General features: G+C 41.6%; 1 protein-coding gene across 6 annotated transcripts in view; it reads left to right on the top strand.

The window, feature by feature from the left end:
- Positions 1–15,994, top strand: part of larp1 (La ribonucleoprotein 1, translational regulator) — a 59,299-nt gene extending 43,305 nt beyond the window's left edge. For 3 of the 6 annotated variants that reach the window (XM_042008063.1, XM_042008062.1, XM_042008057.1), the window contains 16 exons: positions 373–507; positions 857–1,009; positions 4,855–5,017; positions 6,877–7,021; positions 7,673–7,847; positions 7,973–8,154; positions 8,385–8,486; positions 9,094–9,420; positions 10,263–10,386; positions 11,469–11,674; positions 11,783–11,889; positions 13,994–14,151; positions 14,243–14,387; positions 14,683–14,792; positions 14,921–15,048; positions 15,169–15,994. In XM_042008063.1, the coding sequence (XP_041863997.1) occupies positions 373–507; positions 857–1,009; positions 4,855–5,017; positions 6,877–7,021; positions 7,673–7,847; positions 7,973–8,154; positions 8,385–8,486; positions 9,094–9,420; positions 10,263–10,386; positions 11,469–11,674; positions 11,783–11,889; positions 13,994–14,151; positions 14,243–14,387; positions 14,683–14,792; positions 14,921–15,048; positions 15,169–15,393 (2,585 nt within the window). In that variant the 3' untranslated portion in view covers positions 15,394–15,994. The remainder of the gene's footprint in view (positions 1–372; positions 508–856; positions 1,010–4,854; positions 5,018–6,876; positions 7,022–7,672; positions 7,848–7,972; positions 8,155–8,384; positions 8,487–9,093; positions 9,421–10,262; positions 10,387–11,468; positions 11,675–11,782; positions 11,890–13,993; positions 14,152–14,242; positions 14,388–14,682; positions 14,793–14,920; positions 15,049–15,168) is intronic. The other 3 variants (XM_042008060.1, XM_042008058.1, XM_042008059.1) reach the window with 3 other exon arrangements.
- The last annotated feature ends 366 nt before the right edge of the window (positions 15,995–16,360 follow it).

The following is a 16,360-nucleotide window of genomic DNA, read 5'->3' as shown; positions in this document are numbered from 1 at the left end:
AAATTAGAGAACACGGATGTCTGTCTACTGTGGGTGAGACACTGATTACTCATCACTAACCCTGATTTAAAAAAAAACAAACAATCCCTTTTAAATGGAGCAGATGTAATGATGTAATGGTTGTTAGTTATTTAGTTATTTCCAATTATTTAGTTCACTTTTTCCTTTTCTTGTTTTTAAGTGTTAAAGCTGAAGGGAAACTGCATTGCAGGCCAGGAACAGAAGAGGTCTTTTTTTTTCTTTAAAAGAAAAAAGTCTTTAATGTAGATGTACTGTAACACAACAATAAAAGTTAAAGTCTGTGGCATGATTTAGAAATTTCCTGTTTGTAACCAAATCGTCTACATCTCCTCTTCATGTCGTCCCAAACAGGAAACAAGCAGAAGTGGGTTCCTCTAATGATCGAGGTGAAGTCTGAGGGTCCCAGGGAGCGCTCGGCCTCCAGGAACAACAGCAGGCAGAACGAAAACCCCCGGCTGCCTCCCAACGCCAGGAACGACCTCAGAGGTCAGTCTGTGATGTCATCAGAGAGAGACGGTGCAGCTGTCTGGTATCAATGTTGAACTTTACAGTGAAAAGTTGTTGGAGGAGCTGGTTGAGACGGTGCACGTGAGTCAGCAGTAGGATGTGGAGAGAAGTGTGTGTCTGTTGCTGATCTTCTACTTCTGCTTTGTTGGCCTTTTTTGTTTAGATGAGCTCTCTTAAAGTTTGTGGTTTATCACATTCAGTGTGAAAATAAAGTGTTTTGCCTGCTAAGAAGAGACTTGATCAGAGTGTGTGGAAGCTAAAAAGGTTTGCAGTTAATGTAATGAAGAGAATTGTAGACTGCAGTTCAAAGTATTTGTTTTCCCTGCAGACTGGCATAGTCAAAAGTACGAGCGAGAGTGGCGTGACGACCACGATGAGGTGTCCAGCGTGAAGAGTGAGGGGGCGCCGTTCCGCGGAGGGTTCAGAGGTCGCGGACGTGGAAGAGGAAGAGGCCGGGGACGAGGCCGAGGTGGCGGCAGAGGTGGGTTTCACTGTTTTTGTTCTTCACATGTACACCGCAAATTTTCTTTATTTTTGCTAAAGACTCAAATTCTTCTAAACATGCATGGTTTGGGACAGCAGAGGGAAGTTTAATGTTTTCCCAAAAAGGTAATCACCAAGAAAAAGGTCACACTTTATTATTTCGTTGGACCGCCTTTAGCTTTGACTACAGCAGCCGTCGCTGTGGCATTGTTTCCATAAGCTTCTGCAATGTTATTTGATTTATTTCCATTCAGGGTTGCATTAATTTTTCACCAAGATCTTATCTTGATGATGAGAAAATCTGACCACTGTGCAAAGCCTTCTCTAGCACATCCCAAACATTCTCAGTGGGGTTCAGTGGGTTCAGGTCTGGACTCTGTGGTGGTCAATCCATGTGTGAAAATGACGTCTCCTGCTCCCCGAACAACTCTTTCACAATTTGAGCTTGGATCACCTTGGAATATGGCCGTGCCATTAGGGATGTAACATTCCATTGATGGAATAACCTATTCTGGTAGTCAGCTGATTTCATTCTTTAGAAACAGAGTAAATCTAGGCTCATCACTCTGAGAGACTTGCACATTTTTGTTTAGTTAAATCTGGGTGGCGACTGTGTTTATTTATTTATTTTTTGGTCAGGCAGTGTGTATGCCTGGGCTGTAAGTGTTGATGTAATGCTGCCACAGAAATACACCAAAGTCAGAGAAGAAGCATTTACATAAACTCGTGTGATGGAAACAAACATATGGAGATGAAGATGGCAGAGACCGTGCAAAAAAAAAAAAAAAGTTTGTGTTAATTTTAAATTTTTTTTTTTTTTTTTTTTTTTTTTGATAGATTGAGCTGTAAAAACCAACATAGTCAGCAGCTTCTGCAGCATGAATGCAGCACTGTAATCCACCATTGTTGTAGCTGTTGGTGGGGTTTGGGTCTTTGGGTGAAGGGCGAGATAGGGCTATGGTGGCTTCCACATTTCCCCTGATGCGAGGTTTTAATGAACGGCTGATTGAGGAGATGAGAAAGTACATAAATGTAAACAACGCACTGCCACGGACAAAGTTTCTCGTTAAATATGAAATTACCCGGTCAGCTGTTCGTTGCACATAAAAACACAGACACCCCTCTGCAGTAATCCCACCCCGTCGCGGACGAAGCTTCTCGTGGAGTATGAAATGACTGGACCAATACAGACTTTTTTGTTGTTACAGCCTCAAGAACAAGAACAAAGTTGTTGCTTCTCATGGAGGGTGCAACAACTTTGAAAGTAAATGAATACTGAGAACACTATTGGGTTTGCCAGCTCCCCACCACAGTCCTGTTAAAGCCTGCTGCTGTGCCCTGTTTGACTTGTTGATTACTAGTTAGCCTGTTTAGTTTGAGGGACATTTGTTGCTCTCCACTGCATGTAGAAATGGCATTTGTTCATTTTTTTTTTTTTTTTTTACCTTTTTTTTGGAGACAGTTGATCACAATGTGTGATATGGAAGTTGCAGTATAATCCACTTTCACTTGAAGCCAATTATAACCCACCCACCCACACAAACTTGTCCTCTAGAAAACCCACAAATGTCTCTTATAGCAATGCTCAGGCATTAAGAATTCAGTGACATACTGCACAGTGAATCTCATGATAAAATGATACCTGATGCATTGAAGACCTGCAGGCGTGCTGTAGAAGTGATGAGCTCTTCATGTCTCTTCTCTGATTAAACATCTGGAGAAAACTAACAGCTCTGATCTCAGCGTTAAAGTTGGTCATCTGGTTAATCCATTTCTAAATGAATTCAGAGGGTTTGTTGATCTTGTGCTGCCTGGAAACATTTGCGTTTTTGGGGGGTAAACAGCTGGTTCACATTTCCTCACACCTGCTGTCTAAAGATCCATCATAAACTGTTGAGCTTGGTCATGGTATAGTGGTTTGTTACATAACTAACTGTGTGACCTTTCCTACTTACTTATTTCCAAGAGGAACACCTTTCCTTCTTTTTTGGTGTGTGTGGTGACATTTGGGCTACGTCTGCTCCTGTACGGACTGCTTGGCGACCCTGATCGGCCCCACTGGGCCCTGCAGTAAAAACAGAAAGGTGCCATCACATCTAGTTAGGGCTGGGCGATATAGCCTAAAAATAAAATCTCCGATTTTTTATAACCAAATCCGATTTCCGATTTTAATCGATTTTTTTTCCTTTTCTTTTACAAAACATAAATAAACTTATTAAAAACATTCATTTGTTTATATAGATGAATGCTAGCAAAAATAAAGCACATAATGTCATAGCTTTTCCACCATATAAGCGACTTCATATCTTACATTGAAATATGCGACACAATGCATCCGTGATCTCTTTCCATCTGGATCCTTATCATACAGGATCCACTGCAGAAATAATTCCGCTGATGAAGGTTGTCTCTTAACTAGTGTTTGTGGGTTAAGTTGATTTCTGCATCTCAGAGAGCAGCATTTCTCACTGCAGTTATACGCACAGCTAAATCCCAGGCGTGAGTGAAGGGTCACTTTACTGAAAATCTGTCAGACAAACACCGTTCTGGTGTGTAGGGAGGGCTAAGTCTGCTGCTAACTAACTATGGAAAAAAATCCCGATTTTCAAAAAAATTAATCTCCAGAAATGGAAAATTCGATTTATCAATTTCATCGATTAATCGCCCAGCCCTACATCTAGTGTAACAAGTCCGTAGATTGAACCCACAGAAGATCTGAACCTCAGAATTGGAACAGTTAGGATTTTATTGTACTCAGGTACGTGTATCTTGAAAGTAATATCTGGTTCTGGCAGCTGAGAGAACAGAGGAGAGAAACTGAATGACCGTTAATTAAAGTGACTTTGGTTAGGCTATGTACCAACAGATGTGATGAGATCCTTACAGGTATCCTCTCCAGAGAGCTATGACCAACAGCTGATTAACTGGAGCGTTAACAAAGATCCAGTACTTAGATTTAGACAGGGATTTCTTTAAGGTCCGGTGTTTCTTTCCTTCCATCCAACAAGGAGTAACAAACTCGGTCCAGAATCCAACTCCAATCAGATAAGATAGTCCAAGAGCCAAAGAACCATGAAAACCACAAGGAAGAAGCAGAGATTACCAGCTTTGGGCAGGCAAGTACAAAAAGTCCCAAAAAAAAAAACAAAACAATATCTTTTAAACTTTAGAGAAAGGAAGAGGAAAGAATACAGATACCACAGGGGGAAGTTTTTCAGTTTCAAGTCTTCTGTCTTCTTCAGGGTGTGTTGCTAATTTTAAGCAGCGTCACACAGTCAGACTTGTTTGTAAGGAGGCAAACTTTCTTTCTCTTTTACTTTTGCTTCTGTCAGAATTTACTATTGCAATGATTCAAGTTTACACACGTCCTTGTTCTTTGTCTTAAAAAGCTTCTGAACACGACAGCAAACAGGATCTTTTTGTGAATGAGCTCTTTTAACTCTTCATTGCTTCTGTATTTTGATATTCTTCTCAAAGGGTAATCTGACTCCTCTCATCCCAACCATAAAACGGTAAGCTAATTAAAAGATGGAAATAAGAGGGAAAATAACAAATGAAAAAGCCTGGAATAAAAAAAGGTAGAATTAAATATTAAATAAGTTAATAATAAATAAATAGAAGATATATATATAGATAAATACAGAAACAATAGTAAATAAATGAAATTAAGTAAATTCTGTGTATTTGTAGTAACATAACTTGGAGCGAAATGATGTTAAAGATGTGGTGTCTTTAACACAACTACATAATGAACTAATTACAACGTGATGTTGACTTTAGGAAATCTGAAGCTCTCAGAAAACTAAATGGCTGTTTTTGTTTTCTTCTTTTTCTCCCATGAAGGCCACTATGACTATCACTACGGTTACAAGTCCTTTAATGTGAAAGATGGACCCTACGGCCAGAAGTTCAGCACCTCCGTCACCTACTACTACGACAACATGAGCAGCAATGACCTATACTCTGTCGATCAGGACCTGCTGAAAGACTACATCAAGAGGCAGATGTGAGTTAACTTCTCTCCTGCAGGAGTGGTGCTGATGGATGAGGGAACGTGGTAACAAACGGGACAGTTTTCTGGCTGTTTACCGGCAGCTCTAAATGCAGATGTGCTGTAGAAGTGATGAGTTCATCATGTCTCTTCTCTGACTAAATATCAGTGGAGATATTTTTCTCAACTCTGATCTCAGCAGAACGAAGAATAAAACTTGAGATGACTGTAGATCTGAAGCAGCAGACCAGTTTTACTCTTCAAACTCTCACCGTTTAATAAAAGCGTCCTGAAGAGACGAAAATGAAAATTCATACTTCATGTAGATGACTTTTTGGATATCATTTTCCGTCTGTGTGTTGTGCAGCTTTTTAGTGCATGCACTATGGCATTATTCTTTCTTGTTTTCATCTACATTATTATAAATACGTAAAAATTATTTATTATGTAATTCTTCTGTGCTTTCAGGGAAGAATTGTGGCATTCTTAAATGCAAACAACTTCTTGGTCTTTCTTTGTGCCTTGTTTTCCTCCTGCTTGTCACCTGATATGTTTTTATCACTCGTTTTGAATCAGAGGCTAACTCAGGTGTGTGCGTGGTGGCCACACATATAATTGGCTCAATCTGTGTGGCTACAGACTGTGGACGGCTGCAGAGAGGCCCAGTGTACAGTTGCTACTGGTACAGATGATGGTAAACAACCCACATAACAGTCAGGGATGTCAGTGACACAGATGTTGTCTGTGACTCTCCAGTTTACATTCTTCCAACAGCATATTGGTCAGAAACTCCCCACCAGTTAGTCAGACAGCAGATGTCTTTCGAGTGATAGGTAAAACATTTTTAAGAGGCAAGAAACAAAGGTCCTGTTGTCTTCTGTTCAAGCCCTTAGGCTTACTGTGACCTGGATGCTTGAGAATTTACACCAGCAACATGAAAACATGAAATTAAAATAAACCCCTGCAATACAGTTATGAGCTCTTTGGTGTTTGACTAAATCTGTTTGATGGAATTTGTTGGTCCTTCATGATTCTTATCTCGGGTCATAGAATTCCCTGGATTTCTCTTTTAAATTATTTATGCTAAAAAAAACACAAAACTGTGTTGTGTGCAAAGATTTTCTATTTATTTAGTATATTTATCCATCTTGTAAATGACACAGCATGTTTTGATTTATTGTTTAATGATTGGAAGGTTCATGTCTATTATTTCTTGCAGAGTTTTAGGAAGGCCATTGTTTGTTTGTTTGTTTTATCCCTTTTTTCATTTATTTTTCTAGACAAATCAAATAAAAAGGTTGAAGTAAAGTAAACTGGTTCCAACAATGTAGCTTTAACAAGAGTTGTGATGATTCGCTATTGTGTTTAAGGCCTGTCTGACTTTTTCCATACCAGCAGATTTAAATGTGTAATCACGTGTTTATTCCAGTGCTTGGGCAATGATGTTCAAATTATTTAGTAGTCATTAAGAAAAAGAGAAAAAAAAATCAAATAAAATAATTAATGCAACAATCATCTCACTTTGCAGCTGCCTGGTTTTGACCAGCAACAGGCAGTAATGTTCACCACAAGGTGGAGTGAGTTGACTGACCAACAGAAGAACTTGTCTTTATTGCCAGCCTCTGGTACAAAGTTTGGTTCTGTTAGAGTTCATGCTGATAGAGAACAAATATAAGAAACATGCAGCACAAATGAATGCACAATTTCCCTGTTTCCATAGTCTTCAACTAACAATTTATTCTTATTTGTCATTAATGTTTTTCTCTTCTCTTCACTTGCATCTTTTTATTGTATCTGCTCACAAGTAAATGACAGCATCTGATTGGTCCGTTTGTACAGAGGATGTTGAGCACATGTTTCTCTACCCCTCTCAGAGAATACTACTTCAGCCTGGACAACCTGGAGCGGGACTTTTTCTTGCGAAGGAAGATGGATTCGGAGGGATTCCTCCCCATTGGACTCATAGCCAGTTTCCACAGAGTGCAGGCCCTCACCACCGACGTCAACCTCATTCTGGAGGCAAGCTGACTTTCTTAACCCAAACCAACCCAAAGCCAAAGAAAATTAAATGAACATCTTAGTACAGGAAGCAGCAACACGTTGACCCTTTTTTATTTAGACTTAATTTAATATCTGCTACATTTTCCTGTTCAAAATCAGAGAAGGCCATGAGGTGGGTGACACTCTTTACATTCAGGTATTGATGCAGAATAAACAAACCATCTATAACCTGTTCATTAGCGAGCTTTGGCTCAGCATGAGGTCGCTACTTTTGGATGGACCGCTGCTTCCCTTTTTCCAGGTTTAAGTTTGCAGGGTTTTATATTCATGCTGATGGCAAATTCAAACATAGAACATAGTTTAAACAACAGGGTTCAAACCATTCAAACATTAAATTGCACCAAAAGAAGAAGCTAAATTGGCAGGCATTGAAGTGCTCTTAGGTTCCCTTACACTGAGTCATGACTTGATATTCAACAAACAGAAAAGATTAAAAGTATGTTGCTTAGACCTTTTTACGGCAACTTTACCAATATTTAGTGGCAAATGCAATAGCTAAAAGTGGTCCCATCAGCTTTTTCTTTCTAACATCACTGTGATGGTTTCTGCAGAGATTGTGTTGTATTTCCTCCACACAGAGGCTGACTGATGTTTTCTCTCTGCTGTCAGGCTTTGAAGGACAGTAAAGAAGTGGAGGTGATCGATATGAAGATCCGTCGGAAGGTGGACCCTGAGAAGTGGCCGCTGCCAGGCCTCAACGTTCCCAACAACACACACACAGACTTCTCCCAGCTCATTAACTGTCCGGAGTTTGTCCCGAGACAGATGTCGGAGGACCCCAGAGGTGAGCATCAGAAAAAAAAGTGACTTATTTGTACAAAGTTTTTTTAATTTGCTTGAACGTCGTTTTTTTAAATTTCATCTACTCATCCTCATAAAACTCATAATGTGGTTTCAAATGTCCCACAGGAAATGGTTTACCGAGCACATCAGTGCAGCATCAGACCAAGACTGAAGGAGACATCTCCAACCTCAAAACGATGCCCAAGGGCCTCTCGGCCAGTCTGCCTGACCTGGACTCGGAGTCCTGGATCGAGGTGAAGAAGAGACCCAGACCTTCCCCAGCCAGACCCAAGGTCAGCTCAGAAAAGGTGAAAAGTTTTGAGTCTGAAACTGAGTTTCATCTTCACTCCCACCCTCACCCTGTTTTTAGTTTTCATATTCAACATTCAACACATCCTCCGTCTCAGCCACATCTTCCATTTTTAAAAAACACCAAGCAAAGAAGTTTTATTTTTATCCATCATTCATCTCTGTTCACCTCTTCCACCTTCTCCTCTTTCTCCTCCCCCGTCTTCTTATGGTTGGTTGACTGATGAAGGCCCCCTCGTTACAGCAACAGCAGAGGGAAAAGGACGATTTGCTTCGATCCCCGGTCCCCCAGCCCGGCTCCTCGCCCTGCCCTGCCACCCCGGGAAATAAGGTGAGGAGGATTAGTATTGTTAACTGAGTGGCTTTATTGACACTAAGATATCAATAAAGCCACTCACTGAAAGACAGTTAAGTCCAAAAATTGAAGGTTACATAATTTTATTACTTAAATAATCTTAATGAAAATGTTTTTCGTGTGGCTGTACACATTATGATGTGACCGCTATCACACTCCGGTGTGAACTCTTCAAGTATGTAGAGGAAGACATGATGTCCCACACAGCACGCTGTGTTTATAGAGATAAATACGGACACCACACGTCAGCTTGTGTATCAGTTTTAAGTTTTCATAACCGACACAATTCTAATACTGTTCAGTTCATTCAAGCTTACTGCGTCCTACCTCCTCCGGCGCAGAATTGTGACGTCTGTCTGACGTCGGATGACTGAGATCGCTTTAAAAAGATCAGATATGCATAAGATTTCCAACCACACATGAAAGGACTGCAGTGTGAGTGTAGCCATTGTTATACTGGTACCCCCCCCCCCCCCCCCCCCCCTGCTCATTAACTCTCATTGTTTCCCCCGAGTAGAAAGAAATTTCTTCAGTAATCAGAGAATTCTGATGATTTGATGTTTCTTTCTTTGATTCTAATCAGGACGGAGCAGAACAAGACGAACCGGAGGAGCTGGACTTCATGTTTGACGAGGAGATGGAGCAGATGGACGGACGCCGCAACACTTTCACCGACTGGTCAGATGAGGACACGGACGGCGAGCTGGACGACCACGATGTCAACAAGATCCTGATAGTGACGCAAACACCGCCCTACCTGAGGAAGCACCCGGGAGGTGACCGCACGGGGCAGCACACGTCTCGCGCCAAGCTCACCAGCGAGCTAGCCAAAGTGATCAATGACGGGCTCTTCTATTACGAGCAGGACCTGTGGGATGACACGTACGAGCCGGAGTACGCCACTATCAAGGTAAGACGTTTATTTAGATCCTGAACAATGAGACGTCACTTAAATGTCAAAAAGCAGATCAAAGCATTAGACAGCTTCCACGTTACATCATCGCCGTTTTGGAGGCGTTTCTGCTCAAAAAAAAGCAGGTGACGAGTAGATTTATTCTCCTTCAGTTACGGCTGTTTCTGGATATGGACACAAAGCTCCGAACAGAAAGTAGGTTTTGTTTTGTTTTTGTTGTTGCTGCTGCCTCTTTGTTGTATTGTTGAACTCTTTGTGGGACCTTCACGTGTTCACCGGCACACATCTAGCAGCATGTGGAACACAGGTCGTCTGTTTATAAATACACCCCCTCAGGCAAGGCCTCGGTCTGAGGGGCCGAGCCCGCGGTCTGCAGGGGAAGACTAAGATGGACGCTCAGAGATCTGAAGATACTCAGTGGCATGAAGGGAAGAGTGTGAGTCACACTTGGAAAAGGGGGATTTTTTTTACAATACGAGCTGCTGTGAGGACCAGAACCGCTGGGATTTTAGATGTAGTTCAGTGTTGATGTGAAGCTGCTGGTGGAGGCGCTTGTGTCGGAGATGTTAAATATGAGGGTGAAAAAGGTGTTTTTAGCTTCTGTGTTTTGCTGCTGCCTTTCAGTTTCCTGGCTGCTGAAGATCAGGTCTGTTTCTGATCAGATTCTTTTACTTTTTCAGGTTTTAGTGTTAAAATTTTGGTATTTAATGTGGTAACATGGCTGAGTTTTAGGAATTTTGCCCTCTGTATTTTTGTTTGTATATTTTTTGAAAACATTTTAGGTCTTTAGAAAGTTTTAAAACATCCTCAATTTATCTCCTGATTGTTTCTGTTATCAGCAAGAGGTGGAGAACTTCAAGAAGGTCCACCTGATCAGCCGCGAACAGTTTGACTGCCTGACTCCTGAACCCCCTGTCGACCCCAACCAGGAAGTCCCCCCTGGTCCTCCACGGCCCCAGCAGAGTAAGGACACAAAAACACAACATGACACACACAGCTGATGTGTAACAGAGTGGTCTTTCAACTTCTGATGCTTATGTATCCATGGTAACAGATCAGGAGGATGATCTGTCCCTCTCTTAGCTTGATGCTAAATCACAAAGGAGCCCTTTTTTTTGTTTGTTTTCCTCGTCCAGAAAAATTTAGCCTAAAATTATCTTAAACTTTTCCAGGCTTTGTTGGACATTTTTTTCAGATTTTATTTAGTCTAAAATTATAAAAAGAACTGGCCAAGCATTAATCTTTTTTTTTTCTTAGTGTGACTAATCTTTGGGTGTTTTTATTAAAACTCAATTATTTTAAATAAAATGATTAATTTAATGGATGTTTAGTTGTTACCTGTGATCAGTTATTGCTTTAAGTTATTTTTCTGTAGATGGGTCATTCTAAGGTAAGACTTGGAACAGATGGTGGGTTATAAGTGTGTTAACCTCTGCTTACAAATACTAAGATAGACCTGTAGCTGTTACAAAATGACTCCTAGGAAACACAAACATTTCTTCTGCAACAAGTGAATTTTTCTGACTTTACTCCTTAGATTTTCAAAATTTCCATTATAATAAATCTAAAATTAAGGAAGAATTTTATTTTCTAAAAGGAGTCAATTGAACATTTGATGGAGCGACTCTCCTCACACACACACACCTGCCATCACCTGAAATGATTTGGAATTGGAATTTCTCTTTCGATGGTGGTCATTACATAACCTTAGTGTGACTAAGATACAAGTGTTCCCATTATGACCCAAAAAAGACCAGATTAACATATTTCAGTGATTTAGTTGACTGATTATAATTCTAACCTGGTGTTAAAAAACCTTTTAAGTAGCACCAGCTGCTGTTTTACTGCAGGCTGCATTTACAAGGTCCAAACAAAGTATTAAAATCCATATTTTAATATAATAAATAGAATTATTGCATCCCTGATGTTGTTGTTAAATTATCTTAATGACTGTAAAGAGTTGGTTAAGAATTTCTGATCTGAGAATAAACAGTATGAGTGATGAGACATGGCTGAATGTTTGCTTAGAAAACATATGTCTTTAGTCCCCACAGACGCTTTGGCAAACAAACTCTTCGGTGCCCCTGAACCCTCCTCAACGGCTCGGTCGCTCCCCACGACCGTGCCTGACTCGCCAAACTACCGCAGTGCCCGGACACCCCGCACGCCTCGCACCCCTCACCGGAAGGACCCGACGATGACGCCACGCTTCTACCCAGTGGTGAAGGAAAGCCGGCCGGTGGACGCAAAGGTAAGAAGGCCGCAGAGGGGAGTAAAAACTAAGCGTTAGAAATGCAACCTTTGTGGTTTTAGAATGAGTCGACATATTCTGAATCAATGATGGTCCGTTTTCTCTCAGACACCCAGGAAGAGGAAGACTCGGCACAGCTCCAACCCGCCCATGGAGTGTCACGTTGGCTGGGTGATGGACTCCAGAGAGCATCGCTCCCGCACCGCCTCCGTCAGGTGAGTCTTCGGCAGGAAGATGCTGTCACTCAAAACTTCAACCTACAAAGTGTTTAGATAAGTGTAGTTTATAAAAGGAAAGAGTCGCAAATGTGAGGCCCAGTTTTTTGAGTAAGAAGAAATAAAATAAAAATGAGTGCTTTAATAAGAAGTGGATGAACCCCTCTAAATGCGGCTGGCAGACGGTTAAAAATCATTTGTCCCCTCATTGTTTAGACTGTTGGTACATTTACACACATTTTATGAGAAGTGTTTTAGGTCAAATCAGCATTTTAGGGGAATAATTGCTGATTTAACCAAGTATTCATTTGTAATGTTGAACTGCACCAACAGCTGGAGCATACCTATACATACTGGAGCAGAGCTGAGTAATAATATTACTTTTACCAGACAACACCGTCCAAACTGATATGATAAACGCTGTACGTTCCACCGGTAAACTGCAGTGGGGGACCCCTTTGTTTTCTTTGCCCATAATGATGCCGTTTTATGAAGTTAACCTAGTGGAGTTGGTGTGTAGTGGACGAAAATGTGATATATCTAATAAATTCATCGTTCCATCAAGTAGGACACAGTGTTGCGCTCAATGACCACATGATATTAAATATTTATATTCATGTTGTGAGATAGATAGCTCGGGAGATAGACAGCAGAAAGATCAGAGGCTGAATACATACATACAAACACTTAGAAAAACTGTAAAACTAAGCAAACATACAGAAAATACAAAAATATCTCACTGGAAATACTTTCATTGTCTCAGTGAAATCATGCAACATTACACACGTAAATGTATAAAAACCATTAAGTTAGCTTATGGCTAACATGTATGGAAAATTCCATTGGAAAGCTAGCTGTTAAAACAACTTTGTCCATCCAAAAAAAAAATGTTTACCTCAACAATATTCTATGTTCGATTAGAAATTGACCAACTGAAACTGAAATGAGTGATTAATTGTTGATTAATTGGTCTCATCATTTACTCACGTGTGGGACACGTGCACACACATTCTTCTCCATGAGTATATTTAGAAATAAAAATAGAAGTATATTAGAATATAACTCTACTGCTGACAGTTAAAAGATTTTCTTTCACCTCATAAGCAATCACAAAATGAGTCTCAGCCTTGTCTGTAGTGACACCCATGGTGTAACAAATCTCATATGTGAAAAAAATAAATAACTCAGGCAGTTAAAGGGTCTCTTTGCTTTGCTTTCCACTCCAACCGGTCGAGGCAGATGGCTGCCCTGCCTGAGCCGGGTACTGCCGGAGGTTTTTTTCTTCCTGTTAAAAAGGAGTTTTCCCTTTTCTCCTGCATGCTCAGGATGGGGGATATAATCGAAGTCAAGATTTGATGCAATGTTTTGGTTTTCCTTATTCTAAGCTATTATGTATTATGAAATGCCTCGAACTGATTAGTCTGTATAGTGCCCTGAGATGGCATTGTTGAGAAGTGGCTGAATTGAATTTAATTAAAACTGTTCAATATTGTACATGTTTTTATTATTTCTCCACATGAGAAACCTGAATCCTTGTGTTTGGTTTGGCTTCAGATTAGTTTAAAAGTAAATTATCAGACGGAATTTAGGAGTTTTAGAAAATGATCTGCCTTATTTGTGTTTTAATATTGCCTATTTAGACCTGGGGGACTCCACGGACACACTAATTTTCAGGTTTTTTAGCTTTTTTGGCTGAAGTATCGTTAGTAGCACGGATATCCCTTTCTGGTCCTCAAGGGCTCTTTTCTTGCAGGTTTTTAGATTTCCCTGCTCCAAAACACCTGGTTGAAATTAATTGGGTCCCCTCCAAAAAGCTTGTCAAGTTCTGCACAAGCATGTTAGAGACCTGTTAACCAGAGTCAGGGGTGAGGAAGCAGGGAAACATCTAAAACCTGCAGGACAGTGGTCAGATTTGGACCTAAAAAAGTAATTTTATGGCTGTGCTAATCTCAGTTGGTTGTTTTAAAAGTTAGATTGGTTTCAGAAAATCCAGAAATCCAGGTCGTTTTGTGCTTTAGATGTTTTGAGTGATGAAAGGAAGCAGACCTGACTCAGTGAACTGGGTCTAATTATTCTTCCTGTTTTTTCCCTTTCTTGTTCTCAGCTCTAACGCCAGCCCATCGGAGGGCACCCCCGCCCTGGGCAACATCGGCTGCACGCCTCAGTCTCTCCCCAAGTTCCAGCACCCATCACACGAGCTGCTGAAGGAGAACGGCTTCACGCAACACGTTTACCACAAGTACCGCCGACGCTGCCTCAACGGTACCATTCCCTCTGTTTTATATCACTAACGCCTCCCCTCACAGACAGTTGGGCTCACTTGTTCCTTTCCTTCCTTCTCCACCAATCACAGAACGGAAGCGACTGGGAATTGGCCAATCACAAGAAATGAACACGCTCTTCCGCTTCTGGTCATTTTTCTTACGGGACCACTTCAACAGGAAGATGTACGAGGAGTTCAGACAGCTGGTGGTCGAGGACGGGAAGGAAGGATACAGGTAAGAGCTTTCAGTAGGGAGGAACGGACATACACCAGCTGCCTGTCTTAATCCTTTGGGAAGATGCACAGGGCTCCAGGCTAACTTTTAGCACTGGGTGCACCAGCAAAACATTTAGATGCAGCCCAATTTCGACAGTGTTGCAAATTCAAGAGTTCGGCTCAGTAATAACTGATCATAAATCTGTATTTGGTTTATTTTAGGATCATATGTTTGCTGGTTTGTGTCTAAATCCATTTTCCTAAACACTTTATCCATCAGTGTAATTGTCTCTCGTGGTGCGTTTGTGTCACAGGTACGGATTGGAGTGCTTGTTCAGGTACTACAGCTACGGTCTGGAGAAGAAGTTCAGGCCAGACATCTTTAAGGACTTCCAGGAGGAGACCGTAAAAGACTACGAGGCCGGTGAGGAAACACGGGGAGACTAAAGCTGTCGCCAGAGCAACTTTATGATGTTTTTAATGTCTTCTTTAGAGATATCAGGGTTCACTTTCAGACCTGACTAAAAACATTTTTCTGTCTCCTGATCACAGGCCAGCTTTATGGGTTGGAGAAGTTCTGGGCTTTCCTCAAATACTCCAAAGCCAAGACCTTGGAGATCAACCCCAAGCTGCAGGACTACCTAAGCAAGTTCAAACGCCTGGAAGATTTCAGAATTGATGTAAGTGAATAATTCTTAAAGGTTTGAAGGCTGAACATGAAGTGGGTTTGATAGAGAGGATGCTGCTGTTTTAGTGATCTTCTGGTTTCTGTTTTCTCAAACCTGTTTGTTCTCTTCCAGCCGCCAATGGAGGAAGGAGGTCGCAGAAGACACTCGTCAAGCGGGGACGGTCGCCGCCGGCATCCGTCTCAGCCCTCAAGCAGGCCCCACAGCCAGGCGAGCGGAGGCCCAGCCTCCATCGCTGCTGCCCATGGCCCCGCAACCAAGGATGATGCCAAACCCGCCCGCCAGAAAGGCCCCGTCTCCACCGCTGATCCTGCACCGGACGCCAAAACACCGAAGTAACTCCACACACAGACGGATCGGCTCAGCTACTTCTGCAAGTTGCCGGTTCTCTCTGCGCCACAGGAGGGGGGAGGGGCATCCAGCTGAAGCATGACTTTTTTTTTTTTTTGACCCCTACAAACATCTTTGATTTGAGGAATGATTCCCATCGCTTGTTTTATCGATTACTTCTAAGTTTTTAGAACATTTTAATTAGGCAAGAAATGACTGAGGATTAAATCCCTTTAAATTTCTTTTTTTTCTCTCCACGCTGGCCCCTCCTCTCTGTCACTGGGACCCTCCTCTTTGATCGTCACTGTCCTGCTGGCTGAAACATTTAATTTCTCACCCAGACGTCACAGTAATGATTTCTTCTGCATGAGATGGTTAATCTGAGCACCTGAAAGGCCCCATCAGCGGCCCGCCAGAGGCCACATTGCTCCTGATTTTCAGCCGGACCAAACTGGTTTGAACCGAGTGACTGAACTTTCCATCTGCAGAGCCCCCGGCTTCTCTGTCAATGGGCTAAAACTGAAATCTTTAATTTACTTCATGGCTGGACATTGAGGGGAAACTAAAGAACCAAATGATAAAAAAAGAGTTGTTTCAACCCCTCACTATAGACAAGATTATTGAAAGATGCCTTATTTTAATGGTTTTACTGCTTCTAACATGTGCCCGCCACCTTATTGTTGATTGTACAGCATCCAAATTGCCATTTATCTCATCACTGTTTCCAGCTGAGGTCACAAGGTGGTGCTTCATCTGCATAACTGTCCTCCATTCTCCACCTCAGCCTGCCTCCGTCACCTCAGAACTGTCTTCCAGTTGTCATTCAGTCTGTTACGAGTCGTGTAATTCTTCCCTGTGTTTGCAACTTGTGGCATTTTTGTGCTGAAAGCTGGTGGAAGTTTGTCACCCCCACTTTGAAATGAAAACAACAAAAAAAACAACAACAAAAAAGCTACTTGAGTGGAAGCTTCTCCGT

The sequence above is a fragment of the Melanotaenia boesemani genome, chromosome 15 (genome assembly GCF_017639745.1).
Source record: "Melanotaenia boesemani isolate fMelBoe1 chromosome 15, fMelBoe1.pri, whole genome shotgun sequence".
In the NCBI taxonomy this organism is placed as follows: domain Eukaryota; kingdom Metazoa; phylum Chordata; class Actinopteri; order Atheriniformes; family Melanotaeniidae; genus Melanotaenia; species Melanotaenia boesemani.
Note: the sequence above shows the minus strand (reverse complement) of the source record. Positions and strands in the feature narration are given on the sequence as shown.